This window comes from Balaenoptera physalus, assembly GCF_965194825.1.
Source record: "Balaenoptera physalus genome assembly, chromosome: 1".
NCBI lineage: Eukaryota > Metazoa > Chordata > Mammalia > Artiodactyla > Balaenopteridae > Balaenoptera > Balaenoptera physalus.
The window spans coordinates 93,731,620-93,756,508 of NC_138882.1; the positions used below are offsets into that span (position 1 = coordinate 93,731,620).

At 44.5% G+C, this 24,889-nt stretch overlaps 1 protein-coding gene across 2 annotated transcripts in view; it reads left to right on the forward strand.

The window, feature by feature from the left end:
* Positions 1-19,883, forward strand: part of CD58 (CD58 molecule) — a 44,182-nt gene extending 24,299 nt beyond the window's left edge. The window contains exons 3-6 of one of the 2 annotated variants that reach the window (XM_082460184.1): positions 5,829-6,098; positions 11,287-11,358; positions 13,980-14,020; positions 18,865-19,883. In XM_082460184.1, coding sequence (XP_082316310.1) covers positions 5,829-6,098; positions 11,287-11,358; positions 13,980-13,999 — 362 coding nt within the window. In that variant the 3' untranslated portion in view covers positions 14,000-14,020; positions 18,865-19,883. The remainder of the gene's footprint in view (positions 1-5,828; positions 6,099-11,286; positions 11,359-13,979; positions 14,021-18,864) is intronic. The other variant, XM_082460185.1, reaches the window with a different exon arrangement.
* The last annotated feature ends 5,006 nt before the right edge of the window (positions 19,884-24,889 follow it).

Sequence of the window (24,889 nt, forward strand, 5' to 3'; positions counted from 1 at the left end):
AACCTCTTTTTTTTTTAATTTATTTTTGGCCACGTTAGGTCTTCGTTGCTGCACGCGGGCTTCCCTCTAGTTGCGGTGAGCGGGGGCTACTCTTCCTTGCGGTGCGCGGGCTTCTCATTGCAGTGGCTTCTCTTGTTGCAGAGCATGGGCTCTAGGCGCACGGGCTTCAGTAGTTGTGGCTCGCGGGCTCTAGGGAGCACGGGCTTCAGTAGTTGTGGCACACGGGCTCAGTAGTTGTGGCGTGCGGGCTCTAGAGCTCATGCTCCATAGTTGTGACGCACGGGCTTAGTTGTTCTGCGGCATGTGGGATCTTCCCAGACCGGGGGTTGAACCCGTGTCCCCTGCATTGGCAGGCGGACTCCTAACCACTGCGCCACAGGGAAGTCCCTCCGCCAAGCTCTTAACATTGGCGACTTCAAGGCTTAAGCCTTGGACCTCTTCCCTTCTCTGCCTGCATTCACACGCAGGTGGGTGGGCTTATCACATGTCAGGGCTTTAAATAGCATTCAGTGCTGATAATGCATAGATTTAGAGCTCTAACCCAGACCTCCACTGAGCTCCTTAGGTGTTTATCTGACTGCCTACTCTGTCTCCACTCAGATATCTAAGTGGCCTCTCAAATCTCACATGTCCAGAAGTGAGCTCATGACCTTTCCCTCAAAACCTGTTCCTCCCCAAATCTTCCCCCTCTTGGTTAATGGCAGCTCCATCCTTGCAGTTGCTCAAGCTGAAACCTTGGTATCATCCTTGACACCTCTCTTTCTCTTGAACACCATATTCACTCCACCAGAAAATTTTGTTGGTTCTGCCTTCAAAATATAACCAGAATCTGACCACCTTTCATCACGTCCTCTGGTCTGATCCAGGACTGCTTCATTCTCACCTGGAGGATTGCAATAGCCTGCTAATTGGTCTCCCAGCTTCCACCCTTGCCCCTCTACAGTTTAATTTTAAACACAGAAGCCAGAGTGGTCTTTTTTTAAAATTTTATTTAATTAATTAATTTATTTTTTAAAAAATTTATTTATTTATATGTATTTTTTGGCTGCGTTGGGTCTTCGTTGCTGCGCACAGGCTTTCTCTAGTTGCAGCGAGCGGGGGCCCCTCTTCATTGCGGTGCGTGAGCTTCTCATTGCAGTGGCTTCTCTTGTTGAGGAGCACTGGCTCTAGGTGCGCGGGCTTCAGTAGTTGTGGCACGCGGCCTCAGTAGTTGTGGCTCACAGGCTCTAGAGCGCAGGCTCAGTAGTTGTGGCGCACGGGCTTAGTTGCTCCATGGCATGTGGGATCTTCCCAGACCAGGGATCGAACCCATGTCCCCTGCATTGGCAGGCAGATTCTTAACCACTGCGCCATCAGGGAAGTCCCCAGAGTGGTCTTCTTAAAACAGAAGTCAGATCACATCACTCCTCTGCTTAGAACTTTCTAGTGGCCCCATCTGACTCTGAGTTACAGCTAAAATCTTTACAGTGGCCTACAAGGCTATGTGAGATCCGGCTCCTGTGACCTCCCCTTGCTTTTCTCAGATGTCCTAGTAATGCTTTTGCCTCATAGCTGCCTTTTCTGTGCCGCCACCCAGCACAACTCAACCTGTACCCATCTGTCCCCTCTGCTGCGTCACAGTTGCACTTGTTTTATCCAAGATGTGGGTATAGTTCTAGGCCTACTTCCTCTATGTTAAAGGGTGTTTTAGGAAGATCCAACTGGTGGCAAACTGTGTAAGATGGTTTCCAGGGGATGGAGAAGAGGCAGAGTGCAATATAGCAGTTCAAGTCTGAGCTGTTTGAGGTGGTCTCAGTAGAACAGGGTGTAGCTGGATGAATAGCTGTCCCTCACCGGTTCAACTACCCAGTATCGGAGACAGTGGGAGGAAGAGAGAATTTCTCTGTTGTTCACCACTGTACCCCTAGAGCCCAGCAAAGGATTTGAATAGGTAATGGGCACTCAGCAGATATGGAAGCAATTGATCTGGATGATTGGGAGGTGGGATGTGCAATTTACAGTAATGGGGGGGTCTCAGACTGGGTGACTGGTTTGTCCAGGAGATGATGAACTCCTTTTAGATAAGTGAAGCTTGTTAAGGTGTGCAGGCATCCTGTTAGAAGGATCAATCAATGCCTTTGAAGAAGCAAAATCCTTAAAACCTGCAAGCTGGAGATTTGGCAGTTGTAGGGCAAGCAAACAAAAAGATTGATTCAGAATTTAAATTAGAATAGAATGCATTTTACGAGCCCCTTTATAGAGTTTGTAAAACTGAATTCGAAACATTTAAGTTTTTCTTTTTAAAACTTGATGAAATGTTTAAAAGTAATAATTTAAAAATAATTTAATTTTAAAAATTCCATGGTGACTCAACAAAGGTGCTTGATTTTGGTAGTTAGACTAACTGGATAGTCCTTAGGAAGCTCAGCAAAGGCCTGCAGAGGAGCAAGGTGCAGGGGAGGTGAGTTTCAATCAGGAGGCAATGAGTGATATTGGCCGTTAATGTGTTGACTTCAAGTTCTGGTTTGGGAATCGGGGTTTTAGCCTGTGGGAATGGAGAGCCACTGTATCTGATACTGGAGCAGAGAAGTGCCTTGATGAAATATATTTCTGGAAGGTTAATCAGATGGGAGGTATTTACGGTGGATTAGAAAAAGGAGACGCCAGGTTGGAAGCTACTGTGATCATCCAGGTAGACAGAGGTGTTAGTAGTAGATGTTTGGAAAGGAAAGAATCAGGAGACACTTCCAAGAAAGAGTTAATAAGATTTAGATTTTGGTTATAAAAATACATACCTGAGGGCTTCCCTGGTGGCGCAGTGGTTGAGAGTCTGCCTGCCGGTGCAGGGGACACGGGTTCGAGCCCTGGTCTGGGAGGATCCCACATGCCGCGGAGCGACTAGGCCCGTGAGCCACAACTACTGAGCCTGCGCGTCTGGAGCCTGTGCTCCGCAGCAAGAGAGGCCGTGATAGTGAGAGGCCCACGCACCGTGATGAAGAGTGGCCCCCACTTGCCACAACTAGAGAAAGCCCTCGCACAGAAACGAAGACCCAACACAGCCATAAATAAATAAATAAATAAAAATTAAAAAAAAAAATGAGACAAATAATTCCTGGAAAAAAAAAAATACATACCTGAATGTCAAAACGATTAGTCATACTTTTTTTTTTTTTTTTTTTTTTTTTTTAGAAATGAGGAAGTCATACTTCCGTGAGGGTATGTTAAGACTAAAATAATAAGACTCAGTAATCTTCCGGAGACACCAGACCCTTTCAGAAAGGATATTTTAGACAGGGGGATTTCCTGGCACCTCTAGGTTCAGAGCACCTATGTCCTTCTGTGTAAGTGAACATCTGGCTTTCCTCCTTCCCTCAAAGTCCCCTTAAAAATTTCCACCATCAGCGTTTAACAGTCCTTGCCCATCCTCTGATAACCTTTATTGCATGGAGGCTGGTAATGTTCAGGTAAATAGAATTAACTGCTCTATCCTTAAAAGGTCTGGACTGGCATATGACTTTTTATTAAAGTTTATGGAAATATACAAATGTCATCAGATATGTATAAGAAATTCTCATTTCTTACAGAGTAGTGAGCTGAACTCATTAATTATAAGTTGACTAAGTTGTCTTAGGGATGAAGTAGGCACATCTCTTGCCAGTTGCTTAAGGCACAGATGTAACTAATATTTGTTAGATTATAGCTGTGGTAAGTCCCATCGTGGGCAGCGAGACTTTGGCTGAACTAGGTCCCGTCATGGGCAGCGGGACATTGACTGAACTAGATCAATAAACTAGAATCTGTAACAGACCAGGTGAACTTTTCATCTTCCAAACTGAAACTCTGTACCCATTAAACACGAACTCCCCATTCCCCCCTCCCCCAGTTCCCTGGCAACCACCATTCTATTTTCTGTCTCTAAGAATCTGGCTACTGTAAGAACCTCTTATCAGTGGAATCGTGTAAGATTTATTCTTTTGTGACTGGCTTATTTCACTTAGCATAACATCTTCAAGGTTCATCCATGTTGTAGCATGTGTCTGAATTTCCTTTCTTTTAAGGCTGAGTACAAATGTGATTTTGAATGATCATGGTTAGGATTATCTGTGGTTTTCCAGTAGACCATGGGATTCTGAAGTGATTATTAGAAGAGGCTCCAAGTTGCTACTTGAGCCCTGGGCTCAGCAGTCATTTCTGCTCAGAACCTGTTCTTGGCCAAATCATGAAGCATGGCTTCTGGGCCTTCCAAGTGCCCCCTCCCCTTCCTTATCCCTTTTCCCTTGAAACCAAGCTTTGTTGGTGCCTGCCTCTGCCACAACTCACCACTCGTCACCCTGCTTACTGATAGCAGGTAGTCTGCAGTGAATACACACTTGTGTGTGTGTATGTATGTGTGTCTTAGAGTTCTTTTAACTAAAAAACACAACTTCAAGGCAGCATGTAATGAATTGTGTGAGCTAGATTAAACCTAAAACTTGAGGAAACGCCAAGCAGAAAGGGAAGTCGCATGTGACTCAGGTCTAACAAGACAGGATGGGTGTGTTATTTAACTGAGCCAGAAAGAATTCAGGAGGAGAAGAGGGAGGCAAGATGAGATGAACATATTTATTTTTTAGATTATTAAGTGGAGCTTGTGTTCCTTTGTCTTAGAAAATATTTTAAATGACAGCATAGTATCGCATCATCTTGATGAACTTTAATTCGCTTTTTAGTAGATGTTTGCAAGGTATTGAAATTTTATTATCCAAATGCTACCATGACCAATTTTTGTATCTTCCATATATTTTTACTTGTTTCTCAAATCCCTTATGATTAGTTTTTGGTGGAAAGGAGAGATGCAAGAAGGTATATGAATTAATAAATAAACCACTGACTAATGGGGTGAGCCGATTGGCTTTGAGGTTAAATTTAGAGGGTGATAGTGGCGTGTCATGACTTTTGTCTTATCCATCCTTGCAACTCCAGCTGCCTTAGCCAGCAGGAGGTGCTTCCAGAATAAACGTGGGGGTGAGGCCTCTAGACCGACAGCGCTGTGACAAGTGCCATGCCCTCCTCTACCTCAGGGTGGGGCCCGCCCACAGTACAGCTCCTCAGGACCTTTTGCAAAATCCTTTGGGTCAGGTGTGCTTTGGAATTCAGCCTTCTTCAGATTTTAGAAAGGCAATAGATATAAACTGTTTCCTCTGTGTGTGTTAAGAAGCACTTCACGTAGTTATGGAGAGCCGCTTACTCAAGCATGTAAATATTTTTACTAAAACATGGCAATAAATATTTGTGAAAAATCTTTTGGCTTTCAGAACTCTGGATTTCAGAATTGAGGATAAGGGATTTGGGGCCTGTATCTATGCTGAATTTGAGCAGATAGATCTGACTCAGAAGAAGAGAGAATTCTCTCCCCTTGGTGCTCAAGGGGGTGGACTGCTCGTCTTTTCAAGCTCATAAGGAAATTAGGAGCTCACTCTTTTTTTTTTTTTTTTTAATTTTTGGCTGTGTTGGGTCTTCGTTGCTGCACACGGGCTTTCTCTAGTTGTAGCAAGCGGGGGCTAGTCTTCATTGTGGTGCACGGGCTTCTCATTGCAGTGGCTTCGCGTATTGCAGAGCACAGGCTCTAGGTGTGTGGGCTTCAGTAGTTGTGGTGTGCAGGCTCAGTAGTTGTGGCACACAGGCTCAGTTGCTCCGTGGCATGTGGGATCTTCCCGGACCAGGGATTGAACCCATGTCCCCTGCATTGGCAGGTAGATTCTTAACCACTGTGCCACCAGGAAAGTCCCTGGAAGCTCTTTCTGAATTTGCAGATGAGGAGTCTAAATATTACTCTTTTCTGTACTAAACATTACTTTTTTTTTCCCCAGAGTCTCTTCCATCACCAACACTATCTTGCGCATTGACTGACGGGAACATTACACTCCAGTGCATGATCCTGGAAGCTTACGACACCCATGTAGAACTCATACAGTACTCCTGGGACTGTCCTTCGACAATACAGTGTCAGAGTGGCTCAAAACCATCTGAAGCGTATGTTACGAAGGAAGGTGATCTTTCACAGGAAATTCAGTGTATCATTAGCAATCCATTATTCAGAAGGACAACGTCAATCATTTTGTCAACCTGTGTCCCGAGTGGTAAGTGACTGCATGTGTCATGGTAGAGATCCTATATACACGCGGGGTTCATGGACCTACATACAAGTAGTGGCTCATGAATTGCATACCACAGATGCAGTAACTAACATACACTTCATAAATGTGAAACTTAAATTGAGTTACAGTTTTCACAGATACTTTATTACAGATATAAAGCTAATATTTTTTAGTACTTTCTGTGTCAAGTACCATTCTAATACATATGTTAATTAATTCCATCCCCACGCAATCTAGTAATTATCCTTATTTCATGAGGAGAAACCAAGACATAGTTGGGAGTTTAAGTTGCTTGTCCAAGGTCAACAGCCAGTAAGTGGTAGAGCCTGGTTTTGAAATCAGGCCATCTGGCTTCAGAGCCCATGCTCTTAATTATTCACAATACTGCTTCCTAATATTCTTCATTACCATTGTGTTCTTCAAGGTTGCACACATGCAACAGGAAGGTGCCTTCAGGGACTTCCCTGGTGGTCCAGTGGTTAAGACACCAAGCTCCCAATGCAGGGGCCCCGGGTTCGATCCCTGGTCAGGGAACTAGATCCCATATACATGCTACAACTAAGAGCCCGCATGCCGCAACTAAGAGCCCTCATGCCGCAACTAAAAGATCCCACAGGCGGCAACGAAGATCCTGTGTGCTGCAACTAAGACCTGGCACAGCCTAATTAATTAATTAATTAATTAATTATTTTCAAAAAAGTGCATTCAATACGTTTGTCTAGGCTAATGCTTGGTTAATAGCATGACAGTCTGTCTCGGCTATGGTCTTTTTATGTTGCTTAAGTATCATGTATATTTGTAATTTACAATTCTTCTTATCTGTTTGATACATTATACCCCCAGTTTATAAACAGACAGATCAGTAATTTGAAAGTGGTTCACTAAAGCATAAGAGATGAAAACAGTAAATACTGTATTTCAGGATAATATCACAATTGTGAGGTATGAACAGGATTCTGGGGCAGATAAAAAATGTGAGTATCCTTGGGCTGGGGTAGGGTGATTCTGCGAATAAATATTTTTCTTTTTTTTTTTTAATATTTATTTAGGTCACTTAAGTAATGGAAATAGAATCGAAATTTAAGGCTTCCGATTTCTGGAGTTTTTTTCCATGACACCATCCTGACTCTTTATATTATATATCTCAAAATAAATCAAATTAAAAAAATGTTTTTGGACTGATTCACAGGAATCGGCTAGTGAGAACCATACCATGTTAAATGAAAGTACAGACTGTGGAAGATTTTATAGGACTGAAGATCAGGTTTCTTCAATAAATAAATTATAAGGGGAGGAAAAAGAGAGGTGATGGGGGGACTTAAAGTTTAAAGAAATTTAAGAAACATATCAATTAATTGCAATGTATGGACCTTATTAGGTCCTGATTCAAACAGAAAAGAGTAAAAAACAGGAGCGATTTAAACAGAGATCCCATGTTTGATGATGTTGAACACAATATTTTAAGTCTGACGATGCCATGGTTATGTTTTACAAAGAATCCTTATCTTTCGGAAATACATACTGAAACGCTTATAGCTTATAAATTGTGCTCTCTGGAGTCAAACAGGGGCTCGCATCTCTAATTGCTCCATAGCAAGTGGGAGGGGAGAAGGAGAGGGATGGAACCTGGTCCTCCCCTTTAAAGATCAAGTGTGGCATGCATCACTTCCATTCACACCCCCTTGACCAGTCTGAGTTCATGGCCACACCTTAGCTGAGGGGGGCTGAGAAGTGCCATCTTTTGCTGGCCATGTGCCCAGTTAAAACACAGGGGTTCTCTTCCCAGAGTGAAAAGGAGAGATTGGTTATTGGGGAGCAACAGATACTTCTATCACAATGTACTACAAAATGAATATAACTCATACAATTTAAAAACATATACAAAATCTAAAAAACTTAAAGAATGACATAAGTAGTAAAAATAAATAGAGGTTCTAATTTTTTTTTTTTGCACCTCACTGGTCGTCTTATGTTCTCCCTGGGGGTTATGTGCCTAATTAGGAAACTCTTGGTCTAAGCAGGAGAAGATGGTGTCTTGGACTAGTAGAGTTGGGAGAAGCAGTTCCAATGAGGCTACATTTTGAAAATAGAAACAAGAGGATTTTCTAATGGTTTGAGTGGGAAAGAAGGGGGGTGCCTAATAAGAAATACTCAGATGACCCCTAGATTTCTGGCCCAAGCAACGGAATGAATCGTGTTGCTGTTAGACTGGAAAGCAGGGGAACAGCAGGTGTGTGGAAGAAATAGAGTTTGGTGTGGGACATGTTGTTTGAGATTCCCATTAGATTTCAAATGGAGACGTCAAATACGGTGCTTTGATTTATGAGTCTAGGTCTCTCGTGCGTGGTTAGGGCTGGAGATAGAGATTTGGGCATAATCAGAGTAAAGTAGGCATTTAAAGCCTTGGGACTAGAAGAGATCATGTGGAGGAAGCAGTCGTCAGAGAGGGGCGCTGAGACTGAGTCCTGAGGACTCCAGCGTGTAGGGGCTGCTAAGGGCAGAGGACCCAGCAAAGGAGACTGAAAAGGACCGCTAGGGAGGAAGGCAGAAAACCCCAGGAACCTGGTACCTCCAGAGCCGAGTGACGAGAGAGCAACCAACCGTCAATGCGCTGGCCAGGTCAAGGAGGAAGAACGTAACCAAGAACTTGTATCATTGTTGTTTCATCTCCCCTAAATATCTGCTATCCCAAAGCGATGGATGACAGCATCTGGCATCATCCCATGGGAGAAAGGATTTTGGAAGGGACTGTATCAAGTAGCATTAGATTCAGCCGTTTAAAAAAATTTTTTTGAAGTATCAGTGGCTTAAAAATGTAGATTACTTCTTTCATGCTAAAAAAAAACCCAACGAAACACTGGGGAGGGAGGGATAAATTATGAGTTTGGGATTAAAAGATACACACTACTATATATAAAATAGATAAACAAGGATCTACTGTATAGTACAGGGAACTATATTCAATATCTTGTAATAACCTATAATGGAAAAGAATCTGTAAAAGAATATGTGTGTGTGTGTGTGTGTGTGTGTGTGTGTGTGTGTGTATACACACACACACACATGGTTGGCCAAAAAGTTTGTTTGGGTTTTTCTATAACATCTTACAGAAAAGGTGAAGTATATCAGGTATATCGCTGTGCTGTATACCTGAAACTAACACAACATTGTAAATCAACTATACTTCAACTTTTTAAAAAAAGGATAAATGATTAACTTTTCTCAACTAAAAAGAAATAATAATAATAATTGGAGGTAGGCAGCCCTGGGCTCCTTGCTACTTTATGCAGTTGTGTGGTCCAGCTCCTGCACCTTCCCTGCTATCTCAGGCAGCGGGACCCAGGGAGGGGAAAATGGTGCGTCTTACCCCTTTCAGGGAGACTTTTGAGAAATACCACACAACCCTTCCTGCATCTCGCGGCCCAGAACTTGCCACATGGTTAAACCTTGCTACAGGAAAGGCTGAGAAACTAATCTTTTAGTGGAGTGGTGGTGTGCGCAGCTGAAAGTCTGAATTCTTTTATTAAAGAGGGGAGAATGGGTATGGGGAGCAACTAGCAGTTCCTGGCCAGGGGCCTCTCAAATCAAACCAGTGGATTATTGCCTATTTGCTCTAACTCACCTGTGTTCCTACTAAGAGGAAAGGGTGTGTGTTCATACTCTCATTCATTCGTTCGTTTTCTCTCTCCCCTTCCCTCTCTTCCCCTTCCCTCTCCTCCCCTCCCCTCCTCTCTCCTCCTCTCCCCTCTCTCTTATCCATGTTGTACTGGCTGTTAGTGACCCCACCCTCTCCCTTAGCAATGTGTGGTGATCATTTTGCCATATCCTCAGTATTCTGCCCTTAGATTTTTAGTAGGTGGATAGAGTCCACCTCATGAACACATCATGCTTTTCTATCGTGGACACTTCGGTTGTTTTAGCTTTTTGATATTGTAAGACTGCGGTAAATATCTTTGTGCCTTTTTTGGAGGGAGGAGAGGGGCACATAACTGATAGTTTCTGTAGGTTAATATCTTAGAAATGGAATTGCAGGATCAAAGGACGTTAGTAGAGATTCCAATAGCATCAATTCAGTAGGTTCATGGCAACAGCTAATAGCTGTTCTTAAGTGTATTGACTCAATTAATGCTCACAATTACCCTAGGAGGCATATTTATCAGTTCCATTTAGAGTGATCCCCAAGAGGAAACTGAGACACTGAGAGGTTAGAGCACTAATCCAACGTTGTCGCAATGATTCGGTGAGCCTGTAGGCACATCATTTAGCACAGTGTCAACGGCTGTATGATGAACATTTCTCAGGCTTGCTATGCATGGCTGCCACATTGCCCTGCCAAGCACACGATACCAAGCTGTGCTCCCACTGGCCAGACGGGATGGCTGAATAGTGGACTATTTGCTGCTTTTAATAAACAGCACTGGGCCTGATATGTATCAACCTTGTGCATATACGTTTATTTAGAAATACAGTCGATTCTCTTTATTCACGGTAGTTATGTTTTATTGTCACTGTAAACACAGAATTAGTGCATATTGAACCATTGCTCCCAGGGGAGATACAGGTTTAGGTTCCTGCAAGCCTCCGGTCACAACATTTTTGGCAAGGAATCAATACAGAACCTTGCTTTACGTGTGTTTCTGTTTAAAGACACCTCACTTAATATATGTGGTTGATGCATGAACAGTGAATTCACAGCACCATAACTGATGCCTAAATGAAGCTTATCTAACACATGTGTTTTCTCTGTAAGGCACACACAGCCTTCTTATGGTTGGGAACACGAGACAGCATTTCAGCACTGTGCTTGGGGGCCGTTTTAGACAGTGAAATAGCCAACAAAAAAGTACAAAAATGTGAAACGCATGACACTAAATAGACTACAAATAGGGCACATGTCTACAGTACAAGGGCTAAAACACAAGGACAGAGCATTGCCTTGAACCTCAGCTTGGGAATGTGTACATCAGGCAACACAGTTTTCACCATTCTGTGGCCCATGTCAGCGCATGACCGTGAAAGCGCTGCAGGTATTGGTTTGGGGAATACAACTAAATTTTAGCAAGTAGATAATTTGCAAATACGGAATCTACAAATAAAGAGGATCAACTGTATGTCTGTTTTGGTCAGTTCCAGCTAATTGTATTTCTTTCTTTCTTTTTCTTTTTTTCAGACAATACAAGGCACAGGTTTGTGCTTTTAGCCATACTGCCAGTACTAATATGTGGTTTGCTGTTTATAAAATGTACGTATACTTTCTTTTTTTAAAAAAATAAGTTTTCAAACTGGAATTGGTTTTTCAAAGGCCAGAAAATGATTAATTTGAAGATGAAAACAAAGTTTGAAATTTTAGCTGTTTCGAAAGAAACAGAACCTTTTTTGTTGTACTTGGTGTCTGGGGTTGCTGAGCATGTCGGGTTTCCCAAGATTCTGCATTATCTTGAGGTGGAATGAATCCTTGGGCCATAGAGGGCTGTACAGGAGTGGGAACACAGCCGAATATACTTAGGACTGTTCCACAGCCTCATATCTGTGGCCCACCTCAACATATAGTTATACTTCTGGTCTCAAGCCAGATTTTGCAAAAAACCTCTTACTCTTGGCTGCCATGGTCGTAATTTTCATGACTTATAGCCCAGAAGGAGGTCCCAGGTAGGAAGGAGCATTTGTTGAGTCGGGTGACATGGAGTGGGTAAAACGACCTGGTATTACCCATGTTGCCTTCCTGAGCCTTCCTCAGTCTCCAGAAAGCAACCCATATGCCCTGGAGAACTGGTAACCTCATCCCAGCCTGTTCTTTCCTGGTGCCAAGAAACCCCTCCTCAAGTCCCAGAGGATGTTGACCAGGCTGTAAATTTCAGAGTAGAGGTTCTTGAAGCCCCATCAGTTTCCATATCAGCCTTCACCAAAAGGAAATTTACGAGACTGATTTGTCACTCTCACAGGGAATGTTGAAGAGGAAGCTTTCTGCAAGGTGATGGCATCTGGGGTCCATGTCATTTCACAGTCATGTCTTGAATCAAGTTCACAGACTAGATTTAAGTTTCCCTAGACCTGCACTGTTCAATACAGTGGGAACTAGCCACGTACAGTGATCTAAATATAAATTCTAATTAATGAAGATTAAATAAAATTTAAAATTTAGTTCCTCAGTCATACTAGCCACATTTCAAGTGCTCAGTAGCCACAGATGGCTAGTGGCTACCATGTGAGACCAGATAGAGAACAATTCCATCATTGCAGAAAGTTCTGTTGGTCAGTGCTGACCTAGACTATTTTGGGGTATTGGCACTAGAATATGATTTCCCAAAGGTACCATTTCTATATTACAGGTTTCAAATACCACGAAGATCCCTAAGTAATAGATTATCAGTCAACTGAATCTCCTCCAAACAAGTTATAAAAAAATCAGCTGAAGAAAGTTTTAAGCCATTGTTACCAATAAGTAAAACATTTGGGGAACTCAGGTGTTCTTTTTAAAAAGTTATTTTTAATCCCCAAATAGAAGTATTATAGTTAATCATCTCCTTAACAGATTGGTCCCCAGAAACCAAAATAATTTTCCACTCATGTGTTTTTCTTGGGAGGGAAGGGGCGGGGGGGTCTACCACCAGAACTCCTGAACCGAAGAAAAGTAGCACTGAGTACTTTTCTGGCTGATTTAACTTATTTAAAACAACTGGCTGATTTAACTTATTAAAAAAAAAAAAAAAAAAGTTTATTCAGTGGAGGGAAGCTTACATCAGTGATCAGTACTGGTAGCACCATATAACCTGAAAAAAAAAAATTGTTCTAAAAAATAATTACTTCAGCAAGCATCTCAACCCTAAAGCCATTAATTGGGAAAGTGAGGCATTCGGCATGGAGCCTTCAGAAGGGGAGAGAGTTGAATGTAAACAGCTCCGTCGGCTAGTTGTAGTTGACACTCTTACAAGCTCAGTCAAGCCTGTGGACTTGGCTTCTGGACCATTAGCATGGCTCCAGGCTAGCTGATGCCTTCGATGGGGAGGAACCTGATGCGTACATGTGGGACCGTATCTGAACGTCCAAACCGGTGCTGTCCAAAATGGTAGCCACGAGCCACCTGTGGCTGTTGAACCCTTGAAACAGGAGAGTCCAAATTGAGATGTGCCATCAGTATAAAATAGACACCGGATTTGTAAGACTTCTTATTTAAAAAAGGAATGTAAAGTATCTCATTAATAATGTTTTTATTGATTGCACGTTAAAATAGTATCTTTGGTATGTTGGTCTAGTCAATAAAATATATCGTGAAAATTAATTTCATCCATTTCTTTTTTTTTTTAAATATAATTGCTCTACTACTATTTTTATTTTATTTTATTTTATTTTACTTTATTTTATTTTATTAATGTTTTGGCTATGCTGCGTGGCATGCGGGATCTTAGTTCCCCAACCAGGGACTGAACCTGCGCCGCCTGCAGTGGAAGCACAGAGTCTTAACCACTGGACCGCCAGGGAAGTCCCCATCCATTTCTTTTTACTGTGTAATGTGGCTACTAAGCATTTTAAATTACTTACGTGGCTCACATGATATCCCTGTCAGGCAGCGCTGGTCCAGAACATTCCAGCCTTCCCTCCATCTTTAGCTTTATGCACAAGCTGCTATAGAAAAAAACATGCGTCAACAGTTTTTGTTTTTCTATCATCTGATGACCAGTTTTTGAACAACTCTTTGGCCCAACTCTATGGCCAATTTGATGTAAGCATTTAGGAGAGTAGGAAATACCAGCTCGACAGGGCTCTGCTTTAGAGTTTTCCCAGTTCAGGCCTCTAGCCAGCAACTCCAGATTCCAGCTTTTCTTTTCAGCTCTTTAATTGAGATGAAAATGTCTTCATTTGTAGGTTTTCTGGGACGCCCATAGCAGATAAACACAGAGAACTAGGTAAGTATCCTGTAGACTGCTCAGTGGGTACATTGTATATCGTGTACTAGAAGCGGAACAGCCTGATGTAGAGGGCCTATTCCTTGGGGAGCCAGATTCTACTTATCTGTCAGTTAGTTGCCTTGAACAGTAATAAGTAACATCAGCAGATATACTCACCACAGTTCATTAAGCACCAACTGGCCACTTTCCATGTAACATCTCATTGAACCCTCTCAGTGAGCTTTTTGCAAGGGGGTATCTTTACAGCTTGTTTAGAGACAGCGAATGTGAGACTCGGAGAAGTCAAGTCACATGGCTCATAAATGTAGAGCTGGGATTCAAATCTAGGTCTTCAGACTCCAAGAGTTATCCTGTTACCCACCACAATCTACTCCCTCCTTCTCCCATCCCAGGAAAATTGAGCCAAGGATAGGGTTCACTTCAAGAGCCAGGGTCAGAGCTGGGCCCGTATCATGAACAAAAGATAGTATCCAAACACAACGAACGGTGGCGGTGGGTGAAGTAAGTTGCCGTAAGGAGGCTCCAGAAGGTCCTGTCCTGGCAGAGCCCCCGTGGTCAGGAGGCAGGGACGCATGAGCCGGGCTTTGAGGGATGAAGGGAAGAGTAAAGGCCCAGAGCTGTAAAAGGCAGGGTAGGGGGTGGCAAGTCATCCCTTTTGGGGGCAGCATATGTTGGTGGGATAGAGGTTGAGCCAGGCCAAGATACTGAGAGAGAGTTGCCAAGAGGTTGGGTGATTTTTTTGGGGAAACCACTGAGGATTGATTGATTGATTTTATTTATTTTTGGCTGTGTTGGGTCTCCGTTGCTGCGTGTGGGCTTTCTCTGGCTGCGTCAAGCGGGGGCTACTCTTCGTTGCGGTGCACGGGCTTCTCATTGCGGTGGCTTCTCTTGTTGCAGAGCACGGGCTCTAGAGCGCAGGCTCATGGGCTTAGTTGCTCCGCGGCATGTGGGATCTTCCCCAACCAGGGATCGAACCCGTGTCCCCTGCATTGGCAGGTGGATGGATTCTTAACCACTGTGCCACCAGGGAAGTCCCCACTGAGGATTTTTGAGCAGAGCTATGCTTTGGGAAGATCGCTCTGCTGGTAAAGCATAGGGTGAATTAATAGACAAGAGGCTAGAGATGGGGACACTGGTTGGTGGATAAATAAAATAATCCAGCCAAAGCAGAGGAGAGGCTGAATCGGGGTGGTCATGGCAGAAATGAAGGAGGGCTAGGTTTCAGAGAAAGTATGGATATCGTATGAACAAAGTCTCTGCGGAGGGTGTAGTCTGGTGCCAGACTCCCCGGGGTTAAATGGCAGCTCTGTCTCTCACAGGCCTCGGACAAGTCAATTAAACTCTCTGCACCTCAGTTTTCTTCTGTGGAAAATGGGCATAACAATAGTATAGAAACAACAATGATAGTGTAGGTAATAATAGCATAGAAATAATATGTACAAACAAGTTAGTGTAAGCAAAATGCTTTGAAGAGTGACTGGCTCATAATGGTGCCCAATAAATGTTAGCTATTATGGTTATGATTCTTCTTCAAGAAAGGAGCCAAGGGACTTCCCTGGTGGCGCAGTGGTTAAGAATCCACCTGCCACTGCAGGGGACACAGCTTTGAGCCCTGGTCCCGGAAGATCCCACATGCCGTGGAGTGAGTAAGCCCGCGAACCACAACTACTGAAGCCCGCACGCCTAGAGCCCTGCTCTACAACAAGAGAAGCCACCGCAATGAGAAGCCCACGCACCGCAACGAAGAGTAGACCCCGCTGCTGCAACTAGAGAAAGCCCGTGTGCAGCAACAAAGACCCAATGCAGCCAAAAATATTAATTAATTAATTAATTAATTAGTTTTTTAATAAAAGAAAGAAAGGAGCCAAAAGGGACAGGAATTCTGACCCTTGGCAGCATGCCAGGCACAGCGGAGGACTCAGGCGGGGCCCTTGTTTGGGAAGGTGAATTTGTGCTCTGACAGGCTGAGCTTGGGGTGCAGGCACATCACGTGGATAGGGGTGTCCAGCATATAACTGGAGAAGTGGCTTTAGGAGCTGGGGTTACAGGTTGGGGAGCATCTTCGTCAGAACAGTAATGGATTCCCTGAGCATCTGAGGTCACCAAGAAAGAGAAGCTGAAGGCCTTCGAGTGGTGGGCGAGGCAGAGGAGCCAGGAGGAGACCCAAGCGGCACCCTGTTGGGGGTCCGAGGGGGAGGCCACGTGTTAGAGCTGCAAGGAGGCAAAGGGGGAGGCGGTGGTCAAGACCTTTGGCTTGGTTGAACGAGTTGCGGACTTTCATGAAAGCCCCTGGGTGAGTGGTTGGAGTGGAGGGATCGCAGCACAGCAGTGAGGGCCTGGGGGCAGTCAGACCAATGGATGGGCCTGGGAGGCTTCCTTTCTCCCCAGCTGCCGGCCAGGACGGTGACCAGGTCACCCGGGAAGTCAGCTGCAGCAGAAGGCCTGGGGCAAGGGGTTCTAGGGGACAGCTCAGCCAGCTTCAGGGTGCAGGGTGGGCAGGGGTAGTGAGTCTGCGAGGAGTTGATGGTCCAGGAGGCCCCATGGAGAGGGGGTGGAGAGGAGTCAAGTAGCCATGGATGAGGTGAGGGGCAGGTGTGCTAGCAGTGTGGGGAGAGGTGGAAGACCCGGGGGTTATGGTCAGAGGTGGGGCGTTTCAGATTTGAAGTAACGTGTGTGAGGGCAGGTGACGGTGAGGTCGGAGGAGTGCCTCTGTTGAGATCCACATGGTAGCAGTGGAGGCATGGCCATCACAGACAGTGACGGGGAATGCTGGTCACGGGAGCGCTGTCATCCAGGGCCACTGAGAAAGGTGACGGCGTATCCCAGAACTCATTCCTTTACCTTGCTCCTTTATTCCATTCAACAAATAACTTACGGAGATTACTAGATGTCAGGCACCGTGTTAGCCCATGGCTTGAGATCCATGTACCCAGTGAGGCTAGACATTGTGTGGGATTCAGAGAAAGCATATATTAAGGCTCCTACCCTGAGAAGCTTATTGTCACAGTGGGGAGAATGGATGAGTGTGTAAGAAACAGAAAGACTTAGGCAAGAAGCACATGGTGATGGGCCGGAATGGATGGTCAGGGCTGGGCAACCAACAAGGGGGAGGTGAAGAGGCCAGAATAATCATGAAGACTCTGAAGGGAGTACGATGTGAGCTAGATCTTCAAAGCAAGAGCAGAGTGGAAAAGGCATTCCAGCTGGGAGAATCAGCAGAGGCGTGGAGGGGAACGAAACCTGTCGTGGTTATTTGATAAAGACGTCAACCTGCTTAGCATCAAGTTGAAGAAATGGCAAAAGAATATTTGCAAGAAAAGTTTTGGAAGTCAAGGGCATTAAAATCAAGTGATATGGGAGTAGGGGGTCATTGTAGGTTCTGGAGCAGGAGAGTTTTGCATGAAAAACATTGCTTTGGAATGATGAGCTAGGAAGGTAAAACTGACTTCTTAAGGTAACATCCCGGGGAGAAACCTAGGTAGGATGGGGTTGGGTTTGGGAGAGGAGCTTACTTTTCTTGGAGTATTTTTGTTTGCTATTCAAATTTTGTACTTTGTGTGTTTCCTACCCTATTTAATAATACTTTTTAGATTTAAAGAGCCCATTGTGGCTACAGGGAGGCGTTCCCTAGACTCAGTTATTGAAGGGTTACACATATGATGGAGGGGCAGGGCTTGGGGGAGGAGCTGGGGAGGGGCAAGCACCACCAGGAAGAAATGTGCACTTGTCACATCTCCGTGAGACCAGTGTTAGGACGAGCTAAACCCAATTAAAAATATCTGAGGGCAACCAAGTACATATCAGATATCTGAGGGAAGATGGATGTGATATTACACTTCTCACCAAGACAGTTCAATTTAGACAGTTTCTGGGAGTGCTGGTATTCTTCACTCTTGGTAAATGTCTGGAAAACAGGCCACAGAGCCAACCAAATTAAAAAGGGAGCAGAGTCCCCCATTTCTCTGGGAAGAAAGACTTGCAGGTGCTACCTCAGCCTGAAGGAGAACTGGAGATGCAGGCCTGATTCTCTGGCAGTGGTTGCACCTGGCTGTGGGAGAGGGTGAGGAAGTCCCTGTGGAAGAGCGTGTGCCTGCCAGGGCTAGATGGAGAGCTGCTGCCCACTTTATCCCCCTCAGAAATCCACAGCACCCATTTTCATGTTCTACAGGGTTCTTCGTAAGGAAAACTCCTATTTCCTTTACCTAACCCCTGTGACCCCAGCACTAAATTTTTGTGAATTCCTGTTACCAAAGGAATGCAGATATTTTGGGAGCTGTGGTCTGATCTGGCCTATGGAAATATAGACCGTGGGGAAGACAGAAAAAGCCATGAAATGGAATCTCAGTTCAAAGGGACTTGCTCAGGCAAGGCTGTAGCTGGGTGTTTGGGCTGATTTCCTCTGAGTTACCCAGGGGTGCTCTGTCATCACCACAGAGATGACTAATCAGAAAGAGAAGCTGAAAGAAGAAAACCACACCCGGGGATTCACGTGGCAAAGAAGGAGATGACTGTTAGAAGGGGTGACAGTTTACATATGGGTCTTACGGGCTCAGCTCTGTTGTTTGGAGATTTCAGTTATACTCAAAGACTGAGTTGGTTTGAGAAGATGGGACTGTGAATTAGTGCTGTGCACTGAGGGTAGCACTTCTGGTGGATCCCCAGCTACCATCTCATGAGGGCCAAAGACCAATCTCCCTCCATCTCTGCTCCCTAGAACCCTTGCTTTTGATGGGTTTATTACAAAAGGGCTACCCGCATTAGAATAGGAGGGTAATTTAGACTCATAGACTGCAGCACAGATTGACTGCATTTTATACTAATATGAGACATTTCTTTTATAGCACCTGTTGTTTGGTAACAGAAGATGAAGTCAAACGCATGCTAATTAAGTTATTTCAGTCACTTTGAGAAGGCATCTGATTTACCATTTGAGTATTACCTCATCCTTGAGGAAACTTTGGAAGTCTAACCTGAATGGACCCTTTATAAGAAGCAATGTTTCAGGACTTCCCTGGTGGCGCAGTGGTTAAGAATCCGTCTGCCAATGCAGGGCACATGGGTTCGATCCCTGTTCCGCGAAGATCCCACATGCCACGGAGCAGCTAAGCCCGTGCGCCACAACTACTGAGCCGGCGCTCTAGAGCCTGCGAGCCACAACTACTGAGCCTGCGTGCCACAACTACTGAAGCCTGCACGCCTGGAGCCCATGCTCTGCAACAAGAGAAGCCACTGCAATGAGAAGCCCGCACATTGCAACGAAGAGTAGTCCCCACTCGCCACAACTAGAGAAAGCCCGTGCACAGCAACGAAGACCCAACACAGCCAAAAATAAAACAAATAAATAAATAAATTTATAACAACAAAAAACAATGTTTCATGGAAGAAACAAGGACTAACAAACAACAGACATTAGTTTCTACTCTGTCACCAACACTGAGTATCACCAGATACTATTTTGTCCCGCAATTGTTTATTATAAATTGTATTTTTGGAGAAGTGTAAATCTTTGTAAATAATGTAAGTATATATATATATATATATATATGTGACTAAGTGGCTCTTTTTTTCTTAGGGTTGTAAAACAAAATAGTCAGGACTCATGAGGTGAAGGTTTTTTGCTAAAATCTATAATCCACTCCTCTTTTGTTTTAGAGGAAAAACAGTTCTTTGCAGGATCAGTAGCATAGTAGTTTATCATGTTAGCTGTCACATTGGCAGGTAAACAGCAGAGAACTCTTAAACCAACGATACTCCAATAAAAATTAATTTTAAAAAAAGAAAATTAAAATTGTATATTTAGAGAATTTGTTTCAGAAGCATAAGTTTATCATTCATTAAAAAATACATTTCTGTTGTACAATGTGCGTTATCTGTAAATTATGAGAATATAAATAACAATTTCATGTTCTTCCCAAATGTTTAACTTTTAAGTAACCAATATATGTACTATCGTATATGTTTGAAATAACTTCTTCAATCTTACTTGCACTGTCTCCTCTCAATAGAAAATACTAACCTGAAAAAATTCTTCATGTATTTTTTTCCTCTTTCCTAACTGTAATCAGTCTTAAGTGAGAAGTGAATTATTCTTGGAATTCATACTTTAAAGTGGCAAAAATGGGAAAAGTTATAAAATACTTTGGGTGTTAAAATCTGTATCCTGATCAGCACCCAAAACAAACAAACGAACGAAAAAACAAAGTATAAAGTATATACACTTTATATACTTTATATATATAAAGTATATACACAGGGGTCCCCAACCCCCGGGCCTCGGGCCGGTAGCGGTCCTCGGCCTCTTAGGAATGGGGCCGCCCAGCAGGAGGTGAGCGGCGAGGGAGCGAAGCTTCACCTGCCGCTCCCCATCGCTCTCATTACCGCCTGAATCGTACACCCTCCCCCAACCCCCCGCCCTCACCACCGGTCCGTAGAAAAATTGTCTTCCAGGAAGCCAGTCCCCGGCGCCAAAAAGGTTGGGGACCGCTGCTCTACACATGCAGGACGGCAGCTTCTCCTGGATAAAGAGGTGAATTGCCCCAGCTCTCGCCTGGGTAGCCATCATGGAAACCCGAGATCCCCGGGGTCAGGAGGCACCGTGCAAAGGCCTTGGCTCCTGAGCCCGCACTCTCACTGCAGTTCCTGTCGTGTGAGCGTCTTCAGCCTGAAAGAGGAGACGTTTCTTCCCTCCAAGGTGGGTGTTTGCAAAGGGGCCCTGGGACACAGTGGCATCCAGCTCCCCACAGCGTCAGCAAGAGGGAGACCGAGGCCTGGGAGCCGTGCGCGCCCCTGAGAAGAGCCCCCCTTGGCCTCCAGGTGGCTTAGCTGTCTAACGAAATGTGTCTTCCGTACTTTGGTCCCTGTACGCTCTCTCTGGCCCTTTCTGACCCCATCAATCAACGGTAAAATTCCTAGTATCCTCTTCAACGAATGTTCACGTCCCCTCTCTGTTGTCACGAACCCTGGCTCTCCCCCAGGTTGCTGCTTCCCGCAGTCCTCTCAAGGGGAAGCTCTCCTCTCCTGTGCGCCTTGTATGCTGGGCCCAAAGCGAGGCGGGCATCCTCCCGGCTCGTTTCAGCTTCCAGACCATTGCTCCTTCCCCAGCTTTGATGCTCACTCCAGCAGATCACCACCACCTGATAGCCCTTTTCCGAGTTATCCTCTATTCCTCGTGGTGTAAAGATTTTTAGCACCAGGTGGAAATCACTCTCCCTTAACACTGCTCCTTTCAGAATCTGAGTGTTTTCAAAACCTGCGAATCATGGTCTCCCCCAGGGCTCTTCCTTCCCCAGCACCGCCCTGGCCCTGCTCCTGACCTTTTTATCAGGAAAACCCGCAGTCCCTCACCATCTCAGCTACAAGCATGCCCTCCCTGCTTGTTATCTTCCTCGCCACACCCTTGAGGGCCCCGAATCCAAAACTCCTGCCACCCCACCAGGACCTGCAAGCCAGCCATCCTGCCTCCTCCCTGGCCCTCAGCTGCTCGAAGTCCTCGTTCTCCTCACTGTTTGGGGTCTTCAGCGCCCATCAGTGTAATCACTCCTCTACCCTCACTCTTTACCCCCTCACTTGGCCCAACCCCAGCTGTGGTTGTAGTCGCCTCTACTAGTTCCCTCCCTGCATCCAAACTGCTGAACATCCTGGAGAAAAACACACCACCCGGCCGACAAGTTTGATTTCAATGACCGCAGACCTCAAAGGGACTCACAGTGTTTCTCAGGTGTCCTCGTTGCATTGCCCTGGTCCGTTCACTGCCTCCTCATCGCTCTTCTTAGACCTGCAAGGCTACAACTCTCAACTGCTCACCTTGCTTCCCATATGACTGAAAACAAACCAAAGCATTGAGGAGAACCCTTCTCCCACCTCCCACCTTCCCACCACACATCTCACCCAGCTGCATCGGCACCCATGTGCTTTGCCTTCTGTTACCGTGGATGAAATCTCCTTGCTCCTAAAACCAATCTCTCCACTTGTCTTAGTGTGCTCGGGTTGCCATAACAAAATACCGTAGACTGGTTGGCTTAAAACACAGAAATTTATTTGTCCCAGTTCTAGAGGCTGGGAAGTCCCACATCAGGTGCCGGCCACTGTGGTTCCTGGTGAGAGCTCTTCTTGTCTGGCTGTGTCCTCACACGGCAGGGAGAAGAGCTCTGGTGTCTCTTCCTCTTAGAAGGGCACCAATCTACTGGATTGGGGACCTCCCCTTATGACCTCATTTAATGTTTATCACCTCCTCGCAGGCCTTATCTCCAAATACAGTCACAGTGGGGGTTAGGGTTTCAACATGAATTTTGGGGGACGAATCATTCACACTGCATATGCACAGGACACCATCTCCCCTCATCTGCGTAGGGACATCATTCTTGTCTTTATCCACCTGTCTCCGCATCATCAACTTTTACCTTTCAAAGACATCATACAAACATACTGTCATTTCTCATATCTTCAGAAAACCAAAGTACTCTTTGCTACACTTCCCCATCCAGCTCTTGTCTCATTTTTCTGCTCTCTTTTATGAAAAGTTCCTCAAAAGAATGATCTGTACTTCATTTTTCTGACTCCTCTCTCCCCATTCTTTCTTTCTTTTTTTTTTTAAGATGTTTATTATTTATTGACTTTATTTATTTTTATTTTTGGCTGCGTCGGGTCCTAGTTGCGGCACGCAGGATCTTCGTTGAGGCATGTGGGATCTTCCGTTGGGGCTCACAGGCTTCTCTCTAGTTGTGGTGTGCAGGTTTTCTCTTCTCTAGTTGTGGCACGCGGGCTCGAGGGCGCGTGGGCTCTGTAGTGTGCGGCACACAGCCTCTCTAGCTGAGGTGCATGAGGTCAGTAGTTGAGGTGGGGGGGCTTAGTTGCCCCACGGCATGTGGGATCTTAGTTCCCCGACCAGGGATCGAACCCCGTGTCCCCTGCGTCGGAAGGTGGATTCTTTACCACTGGACCACTGGGGAAGTCCCCCCGATTCTTTCTTGAACACACTTCAATCAGCCTTTCACCCCCACTACTTGCCAAGCTTACCAATGACCCCCTCATTGTAAGATCCGATGGTCAGTTCCCAGGCCTCGTCTTACTCTGTCTGTAAGCATCATCTGAAGCAGTGGAAGGCCGCCCACACATTTGTTTAGTGCTTTCTAGGTGCTAGTTTCCATGGGGTATTCGAAGGAAGCTCGTAGCATGACAGGGCAAGCAGACCTGTGAGCACTTGTGAGGAGTACACCACATCCTAAAATGCAAGTGTATGCAAAGAATGAAGGAAGTATAACCATATGACCCAGCAATTCCACCCCTTGGTATATACCCAAGAAAAATACACACATATGTCCACAGAAAAACTTGTACACGGATGTTCATAGATCATTATTGACAACAGCCAAATAATGGAAATAATCCAAATATACCTCCACTGATGAACAGATCAATAAAATGTGGTCTATCCACACAATGGAATAATATTCAGTATAAAAAGTAATGAAGGTCTTTAGTGATGCAGACTATACTGTTTGGTGATATATGGTAAAGAAAAGGTCATTCGTGCTCTAAATGACGGGGGTGGGCAGGGAATACTGACTGTGAAGGGGCGTGAGGGCTTCAGGCGAGTTGACGTTGTTATTTCTCGACCCACATAGTGTTTACAAGAGAATATACTCTATGGTGTGTTCGTATAATATTAAAAAACATTTTTCATGCCACGGAGCAACTTAGCCCATGCACCACAACTACTGAGCCTGCACGCTAGAGCCCGTGAGCCACAACTACTGAGCCCACATGCCACAACTACTGAAGCCCGTGCACCTAGAGCCTGTGCTCCACAACAAGAGAAGCCACCGCAGTGAGAAGCCCACGCACCACAACGAAGAGTAGCCCCCGCTCGCCACAACCAGAGAAAGCCCGCGCGCAGCAACGAAGACCCAACGCAGCCAAAAATAAATAAATAAATAAATTAATTAATTAATTAATTAAAGAAAAAAGAAGAGAAAATCAGAGGTGATTCTCAAGTTGGACATTGTGTCCAGGCTCCCATGAGGTGCCATTAAAAAAACAAAAACAAAAACTGAAAAAATATTGGGAGAGTTATCATTTAGCTTAATGTTCTACTTTTAGGATTTCAAACCTAATTACATTTGCATTTGGATAACAGAAACCTACCTATATCTGTGTAGAATGAGTTTCGCACTGAATTTATAACTAGCTAGCATTTAATTATTTAAGGCAACGATAGAAGATAGGTCATATTTGAACACCTATCTTTTACCAGTAAATATTCTTAGATCCTGTTCTTCAGCAGTTTCTGGGTCAGAGTTTATTGTAATTTGTAACTGTTTCCACCAAGACGGTAATTTGTTCAACCTTCAGTGTCACTTGCCCTTCAGATGGTTTTCCTGTTATCGGAGGAGGGCTTATGTGCAGATTTGGACTCGGTTATATAAGCTCTCTTGGTCTCATGTATAAAACAGGGCTAACAGCATCTACCACATGGGATTGTTGGAGATGACAGATACAAATCGTTAAGTACAAGGCCTAGCTTATAAACAGTAGCTACTACTCTTGCCCATTCTCTTCTGTGAATAAGGTTGGAGGTTTTCCTGAGTTTGGTGCTAACTGGCCGAAAGTTAGAGAACAGACCAATCTTTTAGGATGTCAGCCAATCTCTACTGGTATTCTAAACCTGGAATAGATCTTGAATGCAAAGTTCCTATTTTACTAATCCAGATTTTTTTCTCTCTCCCTTGAAAATATTGTGGGGTTCCCCCCCATTATATAAATAATATATGCTCTTATTTTAAAAAGTATAAGATAAAAAATTTTAATAAATAAATAAATAAAATAAAAATAAAAAACATTTTTTAAAACTAAAAAAAAAAGGTAATG